General features: G+C 35.6%; 1 protein-coding gene across 2 annotated transcripts in view; it reads left to right on the plus strand.

The window, feature by feature from the left end:
• Nucleotides 1-19,316, plus strand: part of DCAF17 (DDB1 and CUL4 associated factor 17) — a 63,979-nt gene that overhangs the window by 23,366 nt on the left and 21,297 nt on the right. For both annotated transcript variants that reach the window (XM_020288383.2, XM_012781924.3), the window contains exons 9-12: nucleotides 9,242-9,384; nucleotides 14,146-14,255; nucleotides 16,801-16,888; nucleotides 17,667-17,750. In XM_020288383.2, coding sequence (XP_020143972.2) covers nucleotides 9,242-9,384; nucleotides 14,146-14,255; nucleotides 16,801-16,888; nucleotides 17,667-17,750 — 425 coding nt within the window. The remainder of the gene's footprint in view (nucleotides 1-9,241; nucleotides 9,385-14,145; nucleotides 14,256-16,800; nucleotides 16,889-17,666; nucleotides 17,751-19,316) is intronic.

Here is a 19,316-nt window from a genome sequence, read left to right on the forward strand (position 1 = left end):
ATTTTTTCTGCCATTTTTATTTTATGTTTTATTATCAACAGATCAAGAAACAGAAATGAAAGTTATGATTGTTGGAAAGGGAAAAAATGTTTTTAGCAATAAATGACAAATTATAGAAACTACTGAGAGAGTTCAATACAATATTTGTACATGCAGTTCAAAATAAGTATTTTAAAAATTACTCAAGTTTTAAGATGCCTTGGACAAGCTGAATTAGGCAGTTTTATGAAAACTCAGCCCCAGGGATACCTTGGCAGATACACTGGCAGAAATCTGTTAAGTATTTTAAAACTACAGGCTCCAGTAGTAACTAGAATGGGTTATTTTGGAAAGAGTTTCCCAAAATTATAGCATTACTCTTGTTGAAGTGCTGAGAATAAGTGAGTAAAACAAAGAATAAAGGTGATAAAGCACATAGAACCTAAAAGGATTGTGCTGTGGGTTTGGCCCTGTTTATAAAAAAGAAGACTGAGTTTGGGATCAGAGTTTTAGTCTGCTACTAGTAAGAGTAAAACTCCACTACTAACTGGTGGTATGATAGTAGGCAAATTACTTAACCTCTCTGGGCCTCACGTTTTTTAACTTTAAAATAATAATGTTTGAAAACATAATCTATGTAATCATTTGTCATTGTAAAACAACATAATTCAGTGATTTGGGGATGTTTGGCTAAGAAAAGTAGCATGTTGTATTGGAAGCATAGAGTGTTTATTTCACACTGTAGAGACTGAAATTTCATTCATTTCTCCAAATTTGTTTTTCAATGTGATTAAGGTCTATACAAAATAATACCTATTTTAACTTTAAATAACTTTTTTCTTAGTACGAAAGCAGTTGCTTTTCATTACAGAAAAATTAGGGAATAAAGATAATCAAAAGAGAACATTTAGGCTGGGTGAGGTGGCTCACGCCTGTAATCCTAGCACTCTGGGAGGCCGAGGTGGGTGGATTGCTCAAGGTCAGGAGTTCGAAACCAGCCTGAGCAAGAGTGAGACCCCGTCTCTACTATAAATGGAAAGAAATTAATTGGCTAACTAATATATAGAGAAAAAATTAGGTGGGCATGGTGGCGCATGCCTGTAGTCCCAGCTACTCGGGAGGCTGAGGCAGGAGGATTGCTTGTGCCCAGGAGTTTGAGGTTGCTGTGAGCGAGGCTGACGCCATGGCACTTTAGCCTGGGCAACAGAGTGAGAGAAAAAGAAAAAAAAAGAGAGAACATTTAAAACACTCTCAGTCCTCTTACATGAGTTAACTGTTATCACCTTGGTAAGTTTTTTTCCCAATTTTATACTGTGCATATTTCTATAAGTTTAAAACCAAGAAAGAATCATTCAATAAATGTTCTTCTTAACTAGCTTTTTAAAATAATCGACTCTATTGAGCTATAATTTGCATATAATTAACTACACCCATTTTAACTGTAAAGTTTGTTTTGTCAAATGTATACACCCATGAAACCACCACCACAATCAAGATTTAGAATCTTTTCATTATCCCAAAAAGTTCCCCTGTGCTATTCCCAGTCAATTCTCCCTCACCCTAGCCCTAGGCATCAATGATCTCATTTCTAGATTATATATTTTAGAGTTTTATATCAGTAGAATCATATAGTATATACCTTTTCATCTAGTTTCTTCCAGATATTATTTTTGAAATTCATTTTGTGTTGTCACATGTCTCTGTAGCCTAACCCAGTTTTTAATATTAATATGAGTATTAATTTCCATCTAGATTATTGAACAGATTCATCTTGTGAAAACAATAAAGTTGTAGTCCTTTATTACTCTTACTCATAAGTTTAAGGCATAGTCCGTTATTACTCTTTACATCGAAATAAATAAAAGATTTAAAAGTCTAGAAAAAAGATTTAAAAGTCTAGAAAAAATAAAAGATTTAAAAGTTTAGAAGAAAACATGGGAGAATCTTTTTATCTTAGAGTGGGGAAGGCCTTTTTAAGTATGACACAAAACCCAAAACCATAAAAGAAGAGATTGATAAATTTGATTACATTAAAAATAAAATTCTACATGGCAAAAAAACCCAAACACACACACACAACATAAACCAACTCAAATCAAGTAATGAATGGGACATATTTACAAAACATACAATAAAGGGATAATTTCCTTGATATATAAAGGGTTCTATAGACCAATAAGAAAAAGAATGACAACACAATTTAAAAATGATCAAAGGATGTTCTTCAAAAGAAAAGGAAGTATCAATGGCTTTTCTTTTTCTTTTCTTTTCTTTTTTTTTGAGATAGGACTTTATTTTGTCACCTGTGGCTTTATTCTGTCACGCAGTGGCAACCTCAAACTACTTGGCTCAAGCAATCCTCTACCTCATCCTCCTATGTAGTGGGGACTACAGAAGTGTGCCACCATGCCCAGCTAATTTTTTTATTTTTTTGTAGAGATCGGGGTCTCTTTATATTGCTTAGGCTGGTCTTGAACTCCTCTCCTCAAGTAATCCTCCCTACTCGACCTCCCAAAGTGCTGGGATTACACATGTGAGCCACTGCCCCCAGCCATAAATGGCTTTTAATTAGGGCGGTACAAAGCTCGATATCACTGATAGTAGAAATGAAAATTAAAATAATGGTAAACTACATCTTTTCAGATTTTCAAATATCAAAAAGTTATCAAATATCAAAAAGTTAGAACACCAAAAAAAAACCCAGTTAGAACTTTTGTTATAACATGGTTGGTGGAAGCATAAAAGAGGCACTTTCATTAATTTGGGGGGCCCTTTATGGCCCCCAACAATTTGTTAATATGACATTTTGTCCATGTGTATCAAAATTTTAAATGCATGAACTCCTTGAGCCCAGCAATACCACTACTAGGAATTTATCCCAGACATATTCATGTGTAGAAAATGATAAGTATACAATTAAAACATTGTTTCTAATAGCTAAAGATTGAAACAATGAATACATTGGTAACTAAGACTAATATTATTTCATTTTATAGCCGTATCATAAATTTACTTTTTAAATTATTAAGAACAGAATTTTCTTTGCACTGACATAGAACAATTTCCAAGATATATTATTAAGTGAAAAAAAAATGGGTATAGGCAAAAAAAAAAAAAAGAAAATAAAAAAAAATGGGTATAAAACTGTGTATGGGAAAAGCTTCATTTGTATAAAATATTCATACTCAAATATTAAAGATTTATATACAATCATTTGCTTTTGGATTTGCTTGGGATATCTGGAAGGACACACAAAAACTTGATAAATAGTAGTTACCTCTGAGGAGACAGAGATGAAAGAAAGACTTAGTTTTCATTATGAGGTCTATCCAGGAAGTATCCAGCCATGTAACATGAAAAATAGAGACATTTATTAAAGACAATACAAGAAACATTGTATGTAGAATAATGATGCCTCAGTCCCCTTCAAAGTAGGTACCTTGAGACCTCACACAGTTCTCCCAGTGTCTCTTGACCTAACCCATACATGTTTATTATTCTCAGTTGTTCTGTTTGTTGCAGGCCTGCTAGAATGTGGCTCACTTTCAACAGATTCTCAACCATCTTTAAAGCATTTGTGCCACATTTTTATTTGTGCTGTACTCGTTGTGTTGTCCCCAAAAGCTTTCTGAATTATCTAAATAGTTTCTGTGGAGGAATATTCAAGCTTAACACAAAATTTGATGCAGATTTGTTGCTCTACTCGCTCAGTCATCTTGAATGCGATGGCCAGACTGTATACATGCTCACTCAACAGTGTCTAGCGCCCCACTGACTAATACAGAGAAGGTGTCATTGTTTATGTATGTGAGTCCCAGTCCACTGTCCTTGGCTGTCAGGTTACATCAAGGTCACACAAACCATTGTTGTTATATTAACAATGGTTGGATGCATTCCGGACAGACCTTGTATGTCATCTGATACTTTTTAAATGTAGTGCTTTTATTACCTATGCCAATAAGTGTCTCTGTGTGTATGTGTGTGCATATTCTTGAGGTATTAAGGACTTATAAGCTCTTTCATGAATGAACTATAATATACTTAACCAATTCCCTACTTTGGACATTTAGGTTATTTCAAATTTTCTGTAATTATAAATAGTACAAGAATCTTCCTGTAACCATTAGTGATTCTTGCCTGAATCAGTTATTTCATGTGGGTTGCAGAATGGCAGTTTTAAAGATTCTGTCATTCCTTTTACCTTTAAGAGCCGGCATTTTACTATAAATAAAAACATTAGGCCAGGCACGGTGGCTCACTCCTGTAATTCTAGCACTCTGGGAGGCTGAGGTGGGAGGATTGCTTGAGCTCAGGAGTTTGAGACCAGCCTCAGCAAGAGCAAGATGCCATCTCTACTAAAAATAGAAAAATTAGTGGGATGTCATGGCACGCTTGTAGTCCCAGCTACTTGAGAGGCTGAGGCAGGAGGATTGCTTGAGCCCAGGAGTTCGAGGTTACTATGAGCTAGGCTAATGCCATAGCACTGTATTTAGGGCAACAAAGTGAGACACTATCTCAAAAAAAAAAAAAAAAAATTCACCAATTAGGGATGAACTCCTTCTAAAAAGTCAAGGTAAATGTTTATTTCTTCCCCTTAATTACCAATATTAAGAGCAAGGAATTGATATAATAGTCACTTTCAATGATAGCAAAATATTTTATAGGTAAACTACAAATATAAACACAATAGGCTTACGGATTTTTATTTGTCCAATATGTAGTAATCGCCATTATTCTTAGTGATGTTCAAATTGTCTAATAAGAACTCCATTTCAACATATCCCATTCATTTCAACATATTCAACATATCTTTTTTTTTTTTTTTTTTTTTTTTGAGACATAGTCTCACTTTGTTGCCCAGGCTAGAGTGAGTGCCGTGGCATCAGCCTAGCTCACAGCAACCTCAAACTCCTGGGCTCAGGCAATCCTCCTGTCTCAGCCTCCTGAGTAGCTGGGACTACAGGCATGCGCCACCATGCCCAGCTAATTTTTTCTATATATATCAGTTGGCCAATTAATTTCTTTCTATTTATAGTAGAGACGGGATCTCGCTCTTGTTCAGGCTGGTTTCGAACTCCTGACCTCGAGCAATCCGCCCGCCTCAGCCTCCCAGAGTGCTAGGATTATAGGCGTGAGCCACCGCGCCCGGCCATATTCAACATATCTTAGACAATTTCCTTGCTTTCTAGAATAATAATGTGTCCCAGGATTATCTTTTACTCTTTGTCCTACATCCGACAAGGAGCTATTTATTTTAGTAGGAGGCATCATTGAAGACTATCAGTTTCCTAGGGCAGTGGTCTCCAACCTTTTTGGCACCAGGGACTAGTTTCATGGAAGAAAGTTTTTCCATAGACAGGAGCGGGGTATGAGGGGAATGGTTTGGGGATGATTCAAGCGCATTACTTTTATTGTGCAGTCAGACCTCTCTGCTAATGATAATTTGTATTTGCAGCCAATCCCCAGTGCTAGCATCGCTGCCTAAGGTCCACTTCAGATCATCAGGTGTTAGATTTTCATAAGGAACACACAACCTAGATCCCTCACATGCATAGTTTTCAGCAGGGTTCACGCTCCTATGAGAATCTAATGCTGCTGATGATCTAACAGGAGGTAGCACCTATGCAGTGATTTGAGCGATGGGGAGCTGCTACAAATACAGATGAAGCGACCCTTGCTTACCCTTCTACTCACCTCCTGCTGTGCAGCCCTGTTCCTAACAGGCCATAGACCGGTACCAGTCCATGGCCCTGGGGTTGGGGACCACAGTCCTAGAGTTGCTGTAATACTACAGACTGGGTAGCTTTAAACAGAAATTTATTCTCACAATTCTGGAGGCTAGAAGTCCAAAATCAAGGTGGTGACAGAACCAGCCACCCTCTGAAGGCTTTAGGAAAGAATCCTTCCTTGCCTCTTCTAGCTTCTGATGATGGCTAGCAATCCTTGATGTTCCTTGGCTTGTGGCAGCATGACTCCAATTTCTGCCTCTCTTTATGTGGCCTTTCTCCCTCTGTGTCTTCAAATCTCTCTCTCCTTATAAGGATACGAGTCACAGAATTTAGGTCCTTCCCTAATCCAGTATGACCTCATCTTAACTTGATTATATGTGCAAAGACCCTATCTTCAAATAAATTTACATTCACAAGTATGGGGGATTAAGACTTCCAACATATCTTTTGGGGAGATACAATGCAACCCATAACAGAGACCAAGATCTAGTTGTATTCATTGCAATTGGGTGCCTTTAAAGTGGGTGCAGTTTAGCCCCTTTGAATGAACAGAGCTGGGAAATAACATCTGAACAAAATTCATTAGTTCATTTTTTAATTTCTAAATCTAACCATTCTTTTTTGATTTTATATTTATATTTCTTTTAACTCACACTGAATGTCTTGCTTCTTAATAAAACTTTATCCTTAAGTATACATATGATTATCTTAAAATTACAGTACTGGTGTTACTACTAAAAAACTATAAAGTATGGAGTCCAAAGGTTAGTATTTCTCTGCAATTCCTTTTCTCTTTAGTATACAACCCAGTAAATGCATACACAGAGTTATGTGTTCAAAGTAATTTGAAATCATTTTTCTGTAGATTAGGTTACCAGTGTGATATAATTAGGCTCATTTGTTTCAATTTCTTTTTAATTTGGAGGTTTGCTTTTTTTCCTTTTCATTTTATTCTTAAAGTTGTGAAATGTATATGTATTAAATAATTGAAATGTCAAAACTATATAAAAAGATATACTTAGAAATTTTGCTTCGAACTCTAGCCCTTATGTCCTGTTAATTCCCTCTCTTCATCTCACATCTGCCCCCGTAAGTTTCTGGTTTATCTTTGTGTTGTGTTCTTTGTGCAAAAATAAGCAAATGTGTGTATGTATACTTTAAATATTGTCTTCTTTCTTATACCAAGCATAGTATATACTGTGTTCTGTACCTTATAATTTTACTTAACATGCATCTAAATGTTTTAAATAAACTCTTATTTACTAGGAAATAACTAGGAAAATAGTAGGAAAAATACATAAAGTTATAATTATCGCCTACATTTAAAAATTATAGAAAAATCATATCCTATTACCAGGCTACTGGTATAGCCCTTCTTTGGTAAACAATACAACAGTCATTTTGTATACTTTATGTTAACTCTCCTTTGAATTGTTATTGTTTGACCTATCACAGACTCAAAATATTCTAATTAATCATAATTATTATTTTCTTTTTAATGCTTTTTTTAAAGTCTAGCCAGTAGAAATCCCTTTTGCTAGCTTTCCTATTCCTTTAACACTACCCTCTGATGTCCTTGTAAACATCCTTGCTTTCTAGCAACAACAGGATGGTCCAGATTCATCCTAAAATTTTCTCACCACAAGACATGAAATCACCTACTCTCTGAGAATTTCTAGGCCCTTTTCATTGAGAATAGTATTCAAGATAATAATTTGTGCTCTTGAGAGTATTGATAGGGCACTTCAGAGTTGTGGACAGAGTCTTGCTATTACTTCTGGGTCGTTTTTAAAGCTACTGGGAAAAGTATTTCTTTTTGAATACATCTGTATTGTTTTTTCTATTTTGAATTTCTATTTTACATTCCCTATAACTAAATTTTAACCCCAAATACAAACTCTAGTTATATCGTTTCCTTTCTGTAATTCTTTTCTTCCTCTGTTGTCATATGGTAGCCACTATATTATCACATAAGATATTTATATTTCTTTCATAATTTACCAACACATGCCCTTTGCCCATTTTTCTTTTGGGGTGTTTATATTTTTCTCATTGCTTAAAAAGACCTTTATGTATTAAAGATATTATCCTTTTCATAAAAGGTAAAAAAAAAAAGTAAGCTCTTTAAATATATTTTATGTTAATATCTTTCTCTTTCTCCTCAAGATTATCAGTTCATAAACCTCTTTTCATTACAGTTGACCCTTGAACAACACAGATTTGAACTGCACAGTCTACTTATATGCAGATTTTTTTCGGTAAATGTATTGGAAAATTTTTTGGAGAATTTGAAAAAACTTACAGATGAATTACATAGCCTAGAAGTGTCAAAAAAATTAAGAAAAAGTTAGGTATGTCATGAATATATAAAATATATAGATGCTAGTCTATTTATGTTGTTGGTAAGGCTTCCAGTCAACAGTAGGCTATTATTGATTAAGTTTTGGAGGAGTCAAAAGTTATATGTGAGTTTTCAACTGTACAGGGGGTTGTTGACCCTAATCAGTACTCCTATTGTTTAAGGGTCAGATGTACTTTTAGAGTCACAGGTCACCTTTCACCACAAACAAATATACTTGTTTTTCTTTTGTATATAACTCTAACTAGTAAATTGTCCTTATGAAGAGGTATAATAAAGCTGTGACTCTTACACAAATGGTCTTCCTAAGACAAGCCCTTTTACTAATAGTAGTGGCCTCATAAACCAAAACTTAAACTCTCATATTAGAGGGGTAAATAAGGGGAGTCATAGATTCAGCTACCTGCCCAGACAAACCATGTGGTGTTTCCCAAGGGCTGTCCAAAAGAAATTCTGGTCTTTAAAAGCTGCAACACCTTCCATTTATATGTCTAAGAATAGATCTGTTATGCTCTACTTAAACTTGTGATCAAAGACTGACACCATTGCTCACACCTGTAAACCTAGTACTCTGAGAGGCCGAAGTGGAAGGACCACTTGAGCTCAGGAGTTCAAGACCAGCGTGAGCAAGAGTTAGACTCCATCTCTACAAAAATAGAAAAATTAGCCAGGCATGGTGATGCATGTTTGTAGTCCCAGCTACTCGGGAGGCTGAGGCAAGAGGATTGTTTGAGCATAGGAGTTGCAGTGAGCTATGATGATGCCAGGGTAACACAGTGAGACTCTGTCTGATAAAAAGAAAAAAGATTATTATTAGAGTTAGAAATAGTATCTAACTCAGAGTCTTGTACGTAGCAGATGCTCAGGAAATGGTAGCTGCTTTTATTAACTGTACTTTGTCATTTTTTGCCATCATAAGCACCTTTAGCCCACTTTTTATCTCTGCTTCTCTGCAGGCCACATACCTAATATTTGTTTCCTACTAGCTTTTTCTTTTCTTACAAATAAGCCTCTTTCCTGATTATATTTTATATTCTTGAACATAGTATTAATAATATTTTCATTATTGGAAATTCATAGATGATGCATGCAAAGAAAGGTTGAACTCAGTTAATGAATGGTCTAAGGCCACTGGAATAGAGAAGCTAATAAATTCCTTCTCCCGTCTCTACAGACCCACCACCACTGCTCTTTGAGGTGTCATCCCTGGAGAATGCTTTTCAGATTGGAGGCCATCCTTGGCACTACATCATCACACCTAATAAGAAGAAACAAAAAGGGGTTTTCCATATTTGTGCCCTAAAAGACAACTCCTTGGTAAATCATGAGGGATCAGACTTTTTCATAGTAAATTTGTATCAAAAATTCTTTATTCTCTACCTCTCTAATAGATCCACATTCCTATGATACTTTTTTATTCATGTGTTTTAATAATTTGTGAACAATTTAAAATATAGAAGAATACAGAGAATATAGCAAACACTTGTGTATATTACCCATAATTTTCAAATGTTAACATTTGAAAATTTTTAAGAGTACCAAGAATATTTTAGGATTTTTTTTCCTCCCACCAAGGGGTCTCAAGCGCCACAGGAGGAATCATTGATGGAATATGTGCAGGCTACCTCTGAAATTTCTGGTGGAATGTATTGTTTGTTCTGCTTTTACATGATTTGTTGCTATTTGCCTTCTAGAGCAGAACCAAGTAGAACTCTGGTGGTCACAGGGTAAGCATTGAAACACTTTGAATTTTAAAGGATATTCTTAAGTTATTTATGGCAGAATAGGAAGAAATGGTACAAGGTAAAATAGAAAAATAGAAATTTCTATCTATTGAATTCGTTTTTCTTAATTTTTTTTTGTAAGTAATTTAAGCATCAGTTTGTCATTTAATAAACATTTATTGAGGGCCCACCAAATGTCAGACATGGCTGGGGACACATTCCCTTCCCTCAAGTTGCTTATTCTCTCCAAAGAAGGTAAACACATAGAAAAAGAAGATGCAGTGTATTAAATACAGTGATTGTAGTTGTGGAAAAAGTGAGTCTACAGAGGAAGAGAATTCCTTTTTTTTTTTTTTTTTTGGTATGGCTGATTAGTTTTGTTATGCAGCCTCTGTCAGGCGGACTTGCTGTTTTTGAGGCAGGTTCAGCTTATTCCACACCCATCTCTTCCAGGTCCTTTCTCAGTCACTGTTGGCTCCAGTGGCTTTTAGAGTCACAGGTCACCTTTCCCCACACTGAAGATTAGCAGAGTCTTGGGTCTGTTATTTCCCTTGATGTCATGGCCACCAGGGGGCAATGTATATAGTGTCCAGTTTTCTTTTGTAGGAGCATTGTTGCTTTCCATTTTCTCATTTACTTGTCACATGTGGCAGCTTCTATTTGGCCCAGCTCAGTGACATTCTCTTTGTTGATTTATTCATGTTATTATTATTATTTTTTAAGAGACTGGGTCTCACTCTATTGCCCAGGCTGAAGTGTAGTCGTCCGATCATGGCTTAGTATAGCCTCGAAATCCTGGTCTTAAGCAATCCTCCCACCTCAGCCTCCCAAGTAGCTGGGACTACAGGCATGTGCCTTCCTTATCTGTAAATAATGCCCCTCCAACATTCTCTTTGACAAAGGATTCTCTAGGATCTGTTTCCTGTTGTGACAAGTCTTGGTTTGATTGTTTACCTCTCAGCCAGTGGATATCTTTAAGCCACTAGACCTGTCACATTTCTTTTTCACTTAGCTTTGCATCTAGTCAAACCTTGCACAGTTCATATTCTGGACAGTTAGCACATATTCTTCTTATATGAGAACTAATAATTTATATTCTTTCATATACATACACACATACACACACAGAGTCAACCCTCTATATCAGGTGTCCTCAAACTATGGCCTGCGGGCCACATGCCACCCGCCTAGGACATTTATCTGGCTGGCTGGATGTTTTTGCCGCAGCTGCCTGTCCTGCTTAGCAGCCGACTCATCCCAGGCCCACAGTGTGCACTCTCCAACGGTCTGAGGGAAAGTGAACTGGCTCCCTGTTTAAAAAGTTTGAGGATCCCTGCTCTATATCCACAAGTTCCACATCCATGGATGCAACCAACCTCAGACCAAAAATATTTAGAAACAAAAACAGATGGTTGTATCTGTACTGAACATGTACAGATTCTTTTTTTCTTGTCCTTATCCCCAAAATAGTACAGTATAACAATTTACATAACATTTACATTGTATTAGCTATTACAAGCAACCTAGAGATGTATACTTAAAGTATACGGGAGGATGTGCATAGGTTGTATGCAAATATTACACCATTTTATATCAGGGACTAGAGCATCCATGGATTTTGGTATCTGTGCGGGGTCCTGGAACCAATCCTCCACAGATACCAACGGATGAGTATATATGTAAATAATGGCCTTTAACATCGATATCAAGCATGCCTGTTACATACTCTTCTTCTATAGTAGCTAGGTATAACATTTAGTCAAATATGTATTTCAACAAATTCATAAATAATTGCCAAATCCAGGGGAAGTTGTCAGTCCTTTTTCTGGACAGTTTTATTGTGGTGACATTGCCTTAATGATGTATATGCCCATAACTTCCTCACCTGTCAGAAGAATGGATAACCCAAAAACACAAAAGCAGCCAAACTTAAGATTTCAGAAAATATTTCATGGCTTTCTTTTCTTTTCTTTTCTTTTTTTTTAACAGGGTCTCACTCTATTGCTCAGGCTAGGATGCAGTGGCATCTGCAACTTCTAACTCCTGGGCTTGAGTGCTCCTTCTGCCTCAGCCTCCCAAGTAGCTGGGACTACAGGCATGTACCACAATGGCCTGCTAATTTTTTAATTTTTTGTAGGGATGGGGGTCTTGCTGTGTTGCCCAGTCTGGTCTTAAACTGGCCTCAAGTGATCTTCCCACCTCAGCCTCCCAAAGTGCTGAGATTACAGGCATGAGCTGCTATACCCAGCCTCATGGCTTTCTGTATTAAACTGAGCTTTAAAATCTAGCATTTGAGCAAATGATAAAAACTGTAGGAACTGGTAATAAAACTGCCTAGTATTAACATAAAGAGATAATATATTGTGTGTGTTATATTTAGATATAATGAAGAGAACAGTCTCCTGAAGAAACATATGTATAGTATATGAATGTATTTTTGTTTGTTTGTTTGTTTTTTGAGACAGAGTCTCGCTCTGTTGCCTGGGTTAGAGTGCTGTGGCATCAGCCTAGCTCACAGCAACCTCAAACTCCTGGACTCAAGTGATCCTCCTGCCTTAGCCTCCCAAGTAGCTGGGACTACAGGCATGCACCACCATGCCCGGCTAATTTTTTTTTCTGTATATTTTTAGTTGTCCAGCTAATTTCTTTCTATTTTTAGTAGAGACACAGGGTCTCACTCTTGCTCAGGCTAGTCTCGAACTGCTGAGCTCAAACAATCTGCCTGCCTTGGCCTCCCACAGTGCTAGGATTATAGGCGTGAACCACCACGCCCGACCTGCGTGTTTTTTATTAAACAAAGGAGTAGCTGGAGCTAATACCATCATGGACACATTCATTTCAATGGTTACAACCAAGATGTTTAATTGTATTGATTTTCTTATATGTAAAATGTAATACCACCATTCCTATTAGAAATAGGTTACATAAAAGTTCTTGAAAAATTGAAACTCATTCACTAATTCAATACATAAAATGTATTAAATTCCAAAATATTTTAGATTGTGGTGTGCAGAGCACTTAATGATGTAGAACCAGCCTACCTCTCCGGCCTCATGGCTGGACACTGTACTTCTCAATTTGATTTTATCTGCTACTCGTGTTTATATACATACATGCTATTTGGATTAACATTTCCGTGCTTCTGATTTTGTCATCTCTTCTTCCTGGCTGTTTTCTGCTTATCCTGTAAGGCTCAGTTCAAGCTGTTTTCCCTCCCAAAATTCTGCTCACTTCAATTGGGTGCTTGATAATATCCTGCGCATGGCTCAATCACTTCATTTTCTACACTGCCATATTATTTTGTTTATCTTTCTGCCTCCCCCACACTATAAGATTCTTGATGGCAAAGATTATGTTTAATTCACATCAGGTATGAATGCCTAGTGTGATACCTAGAACATAGTAGCTTGTCAATATATGCTAACAAAATTGAAAAGCCTTAATATTGCAAAACGTTTGTGAATATCTAATAGGAAAGATGGTATCATTTCATTTTACACTGGAGAAATGAAAGAAATTAAATGGCTTGGATAAAGCCAGTGAAGTTAATGTATCCAAGTGGGTGCTAGTTCACAGTGCCTCTGTGTATAAGGTAAAACATTTGTGTACATGTGTGATCACATATCATAGTTTTATTCATTTTAATGTCTAAATATACTATAGTGAGATCTCTGTTTTTGCCTTAAATGCTAAGTAATATTAGACCATTAGACATTAGAGTTTAACATTTGACTTAACCAAGGAGATTATGTGACCCATGTCTGACACTGTAGGTTTGGTTACATGTTTATTTTTCTGTTTCTAGCTCTTCTAATTGACAGGTTGCTGGGGATGGGGTAGGGAGGAAGAAATTATGGGGAGCTACATGTTTATAATTGTGGCAGAGTTGTGTAATGAAAAGTCCACGGACTTAGGATTCAGATCTGCTGTTTAGTAGGTTCAAAGCATTGGGCAAATGATTTATTTTCTTTGTGCGTTATTAATAGTATCCTTATCTGTGAAATGCAGATAAGATTATGACTTGCTTTGAGTGATATTAAGATCACATGAAATAGTGACTGTAAAGCATTTGTTGCAGTTCTTGACACAAAGTAGATGCTTGAGATATGATAACTGTTGTGTTGTTATTGTTTGTGAAGTACAATGTCTGGTACAAAGTAAATCCATGAAATTTCTGAATTTAAATGTTCTAAAAATTTGAATATCCTCATTCAGCCCTCACATACATCCTAGTTCAACTGGTTAATATTTTCTTCCTTTTTTGTTTGACTTAATGATCTATCCCTGTGTTAGATTTTAAAAATTACTTCATTTTCCTTTAATCTTTGTCTTCAATTTTTTTTTTCAACTTCAGGCAAAAAATGGGATACAAGAAATGGAGTGTTGTTCTCTAGAATCTGACTGGATCTATTTCCATCCTGATGCTTCTGGTAGAATAATACATGTTGGCCCAAATCAAGTCAAGTGAGTAATCTCATTAGCACTTTAAAGTTAAAGGTAGCTTTTGTTTGCATTTGTTGGCATCTTTATTTTTGGCACATAACTATTGAGCCAGTTATGGAAATAATAAGCTTGTTATAAGGTGCTTCCTCAGAGACTGGCAACTAGAAAACCTGATTTTATTAATATTTTTTCAGCTTCATCATTACTGTTTATAAATAGTACATTTGAATACGTTCTTTGGTGGTTGATACGTAAGTGAAAGGGAATTACAGACTGGCCATTCCTTAACAGGTCTTAATTCTATAGGATTAATAAAAAAGAAGATGATTTGTCTTTGTTCTGAAAGACAGCTTTGACAGTAAAATGGTAGTGGATTGTTTGAAATAAACCTTGTTTAACTTTGTTTGCTTTCAGAGCACTCACATCTCCTACAAGTTAACCTCTCCTTTCTTGAAACACTCATTTGGCTTCCCTAACACAACAGTTCTGAATATTTTCCTACCTCTCTCAACTATCTCTTTTAGCATCCTTTCATGCTCTTCCTCCTCTACCCAGAGTTTAATTGTTGGATATCCATAGGACTTAGGCCCTCTTCTCTTCTCACTCAGCATTCCCTTTCTTCATGATTCTATTTATTCCCTTGACTTCAAAAATCGTGTATACCTCACTTAGTAGAATGGGTTCCAGCTGAGATAAAAAAAAAAAAAAAAATCATGTATACACCAAAACTCCAAAATTTATATATTAGCCCAAACCTCTCATCTAAGATCATGCCAGAAATCCAAAATCATTCTTGACACTTTCTTATCACCTTGTCTTTCATCAGTATATATACATTTAAACACTCACATGCATTCTCTTTTTCTGTCTGTCTCATACCCACGTGTACACTAAATCTACCTATTCCTGCCCTTGGCCACTGTTATCACTGACTGACTATAGTAATAGCCTACTTTCAGGGCTTCCAGAATCTACTATGATACTCTGTTTTCTTCTCAGCAGCTAGAATGATTCTTAAAAACATGAACAAATACAAGAACCTAAGTAAGTGAATTCTGCTTCAACCTTTTTATGGCTTTTCATTGCTCTTAGGGTAAAGACCAACACAGTCAGCATGGTCTGAAAGACCCTCCTCCCACTCAGTTAACTTTAGCCATACTGTCTTTTCAGAAAGCTGAGGACTTATTCCTTCTGTTAGGAGTCTGTTTCCCCTACCTATTCTTCTGCCTAATTTTTATTCATAATTTATGGCCCAGCTTAAATGTCACTTTTCCACAGAGACCTTCCCTCATACCTCTTGTTAAATTTGCTTGCCCATTGTATTTTTATTGTACTCACTGTGTAATCTGTCCCCTATAGCGCTTAGAACAGTTTTAAGTCTGTTTTGCTGACACCTATAATCACAGCACTGAGTAGATGCTCAGTAAGTACTTATTGAATAAGAAGGGAAGCATCTGCCTTCTTTATTCCTTAATATACTTCATGATCAATAGTCTACCTCTCTGGATCTATTATGAAGGAGGATAAAAGCATTTAGTGAAATAAGATTAACTTTTACAAAACATCTTAAACTATGATTCAGCTTCAGTAAGCCTTACTTTTAATGTTTATTACCACCTATCTTTTTAATCTTTGTTACCACCCATATTAGTTTGAATTTAAGAAAATAAGGCACACAAGAGTGGGTACCCTTTTGCCAGGTTTTAAAAGATAGGCATTTTTAAATATTGACACTAGTTAAGATAATGTATTAAGTAATTTAAAATATTATCTGATTTCTTTGTTTCTGGTAACTCTGAAGTCTCTAGCTCCCCCTGGTAACAGTAGCTGCTTCTCTCTGCTGTTCTCTTTTCCTGCATTTGAGACTTTGAGCTTAGAAAACATTGTGCTTTTGAAGCTTGTTAATAATGTGAACAAATTTGTGTGGGTGGTGAGCAAATTATTTTATTTTCTCTTCCTTAACATGCTTGATCCATTTGTACTCAGAAAACCGAAATCATTAAATATGGCTAATCCCAGGAAAAAAGTATAGTCACTTGCAGTTTTTAAATGTTACTCTATCATGAAAACTCTCTTAGTTTAGATTTAGTTGCTGATCCACTCTCATAGTTAACTCTAAGTGTTGTTCATAAATATCTCATTCTATTTTTGGAAATAAAAATGCAAATATCTGTTATAATGCCGTTGTGAAAGCTGAAATGTTAAAGACCTGTTGTAGGGTCTTCAGAGTAACTTATATTAAGATGAGGTTCTTCAGAGTAACTTATATTAAGCCGGTGTAGAAGATGGCTTAGGCCTGAGCAAACTATTTCATTACCTACTTCAGTTGCACCTCTTGTCACAGTTACTACGTTTTTTTCTGTTTAACAAAATCTCTGAATTTGAAGGAGTTTATGGACTTTTAGTGATCATACATTAGGATTGCAGACTAATCAGGAAGAGAAGAGAACTAACTCAATGTTGTTAATATAATTTTTATTTGTCTAGTTTCATTTCAGTAGTTCAACTTTGGCACTCTGATAGTGTTTTGAAGTCTTAGTTCTCAAAATCCTTTATTCCTTTTTAGAGTTTTAAAGCTAACTGAAATAGAAAATAATAGTTCTCAGCATCAGATCTCTGAAGATTTTGTTATTTTGGCCAACAGGGAGAACAAAGTAAGTCTGGAGTACTTTAAAATCCTTTGTATATCACTGTTTTTCTATGTGACAATATAACATGCAGATGTATTTGCCTTTGAATGTGGCTGAAAACATTTTACTATACCTTTTCTATGTAAAAAATTTTTAAATTAAATTTTAAAAAATAAATATGGCTGAAAACAACAGCACAACCCTATAAAAGTCTGTGCATTTCATCTACGTGAGTAGCCAGGGTTAGCCCTGTGTACATGAGATTTGAAGACAGTTGATTATGTTGAATTTATCTTATTATTATTTCTCTTTCAAGTTTTTATTGATGAATTATCAACCTTTGGGTCTAATTAATTATATAAACTTATAGTTAGTTGGGGTGTATATATATATATATGTTTTTAAAAATCACATACCATATTTTAAGTCCATATGGTACTTTTCCTTTAGTGTATATATTAAGAACACAAAGAAAATGATGGGGAGGGAAATTTCTAAAATTTGCTGTACTAAGGTAACAGTCAGAAGGGTAAAGCAGCCCCGAATCTATAACCTTTTAATTAATTAATTAATTTTTTACCTATTCTGATATTTCATTCATTAAAGACTTTATTAAAGTATTTTTGCTAATTGGAGGATGAGAAATCTCCTCAGGATTCAGGATTTTCTCAGTTGAGGAAAGAATTGTGGATGCTGGAGAAGGGTTGGTTAGTTTTGTTTTACAAAATTTGTTAATATAATTTTACCTTTGACTGCATATAAGAGGACTTGTCATATCTTTTTATTTCTCTCCCTATGGTAGAATGAAAATTTATTCACTGTTACAGCTTCTGGACGGGTGGTAAAAAAAAATTTTCACCTTCTGGATGACGACCCAGAACAAGAGGTATGAGCTAACAAACCAAATCAGTGTGTACTTACATTGTGAGTTGCAAATTAATGCTTCCCAGAGCCTGAGGTAGAGATTGGTGTTGAGGAGTTCCCTACAGGCTGAGTGAATAGGATTGTGTGTGCTATTTCAACACAGCAGCCCCACTATCCTCTCTTTTCATATTGGAATTATTCATAAAATTTTGTTTGCAGAAAGGTTCATAGGACTAAAATAATTTGAAAACACTATTAGCTTATTGTTTTGTTTTGCTGAAGTATATACTTTCTAGGGAAATCTCTTATTAGAAAATTCTTGGGTTATATCCTAATGCATTTATGGTTTTTGCCTTTTTTTTTTTTTATTTACTAGACATGGATATGTTAATGTTCATGGGCCAGAGGAGGAGGGTGTGAGGAGGGAGTCCTCAACAAAGCAGAAAGTTCCCTACTTTGTATATAAAACTATATTCAAGAAAGATGTACTAAAATTACCAACAGATAGCATGAATAATTAAGAGGGAAGAGGAGGTAGCAAAGAGAGATGCTCAATATCATGAGATTAAAAAGCAAAATCTTTTAGCCTATAAAGGAAAAGTTGAAAGGAGTTGTACCTTAAATCAATAAAATCACTGATACCCAAGCAAAAAGTCACCCTTTGAAATTTGACCATGGTAAGATGAAGGCAAAAAAGTAAATAAAAAGGAACCACAGGTAATAAAAATGATAAAGGCAGAAAATGTCAATGGATTAAAGAGCAGTTTGACCAAACATAAATGAAAGGATTAGTACGTGGTGATTAAGAGAAACTTGCTGTGCCTGTCTTTAAAGTTGATGCCAGGCATTCAGCCAATATGTGCTTTCCTATGGTCCATCCCTGGATGGCTGAGCACTAATCTGCTTCCCATGAGGTTTTTGGAGTCCCAGGTTTTCTTCCTTGAGGCAGAGTTCTGTGGTTTTTCTCTTTATCATAGCTAACCTCTCTTGACTCAGTCCTATTCCGTGGGTTGGATTTTAGTTTCTCGTACACTCCCTCAAGTATAAACAGCCTTTTTTGCTTTCTTTAGGGAACCAAAAAGGGTTTATTAAAAAAGAAAAAAGATGGAAAATAAGGTATAAATAGTATATGATAGGCTATCCCTTCTTGAAATGACTTGTTGGTTTTTAGGGGATTTTTTTTGGTTTTGATTTTTGAATTTTTTTTGGTGTGAGAACTTTCAGAGCTCAGTGAACAGTCTTCAGGTTTCAGAACTGAGCTTCATATACTAATATTTAGTCTGTCTAATCCAGGAAACAGCAAACACACATATCAGAGGCAGCAGCTAAATACTTTTTTTTAATTTGGAGAAGCTCTTGTTTGCTATCATAGAGAATTCCGTTATACTTTACCTGAGATCTACATAGACTTGGTTTTGTTTGCCAAAATCTGTAGGATAGAGCTTAGCTGTTGAAAATCTTGGGACTGATGTTCTACTAGACATATAAGTAGAGACATATTTCTACCTATTATCCCACTCATTCATTCTTCTTTCTCCTGTATTTCTGTAAGTAATAGAGTAGTTAAACTACAAATGTAGGAATAATC

This window comes from Microcebus murinus, chromosome 8, assembly GCF_040939455.1.
Source record: "Microcebus murinus isolate Inina chromosome 8, M.murinus_Inina_mat1.0, whole genome shotgun sequence".
Taxonomy (NCBI): domain Eukaryota; kingdom Metazoa; phylum Chordata; class Mammalia; order Primates; family Cheirogaleidae; genus Microcebus; species Microcebus murinus.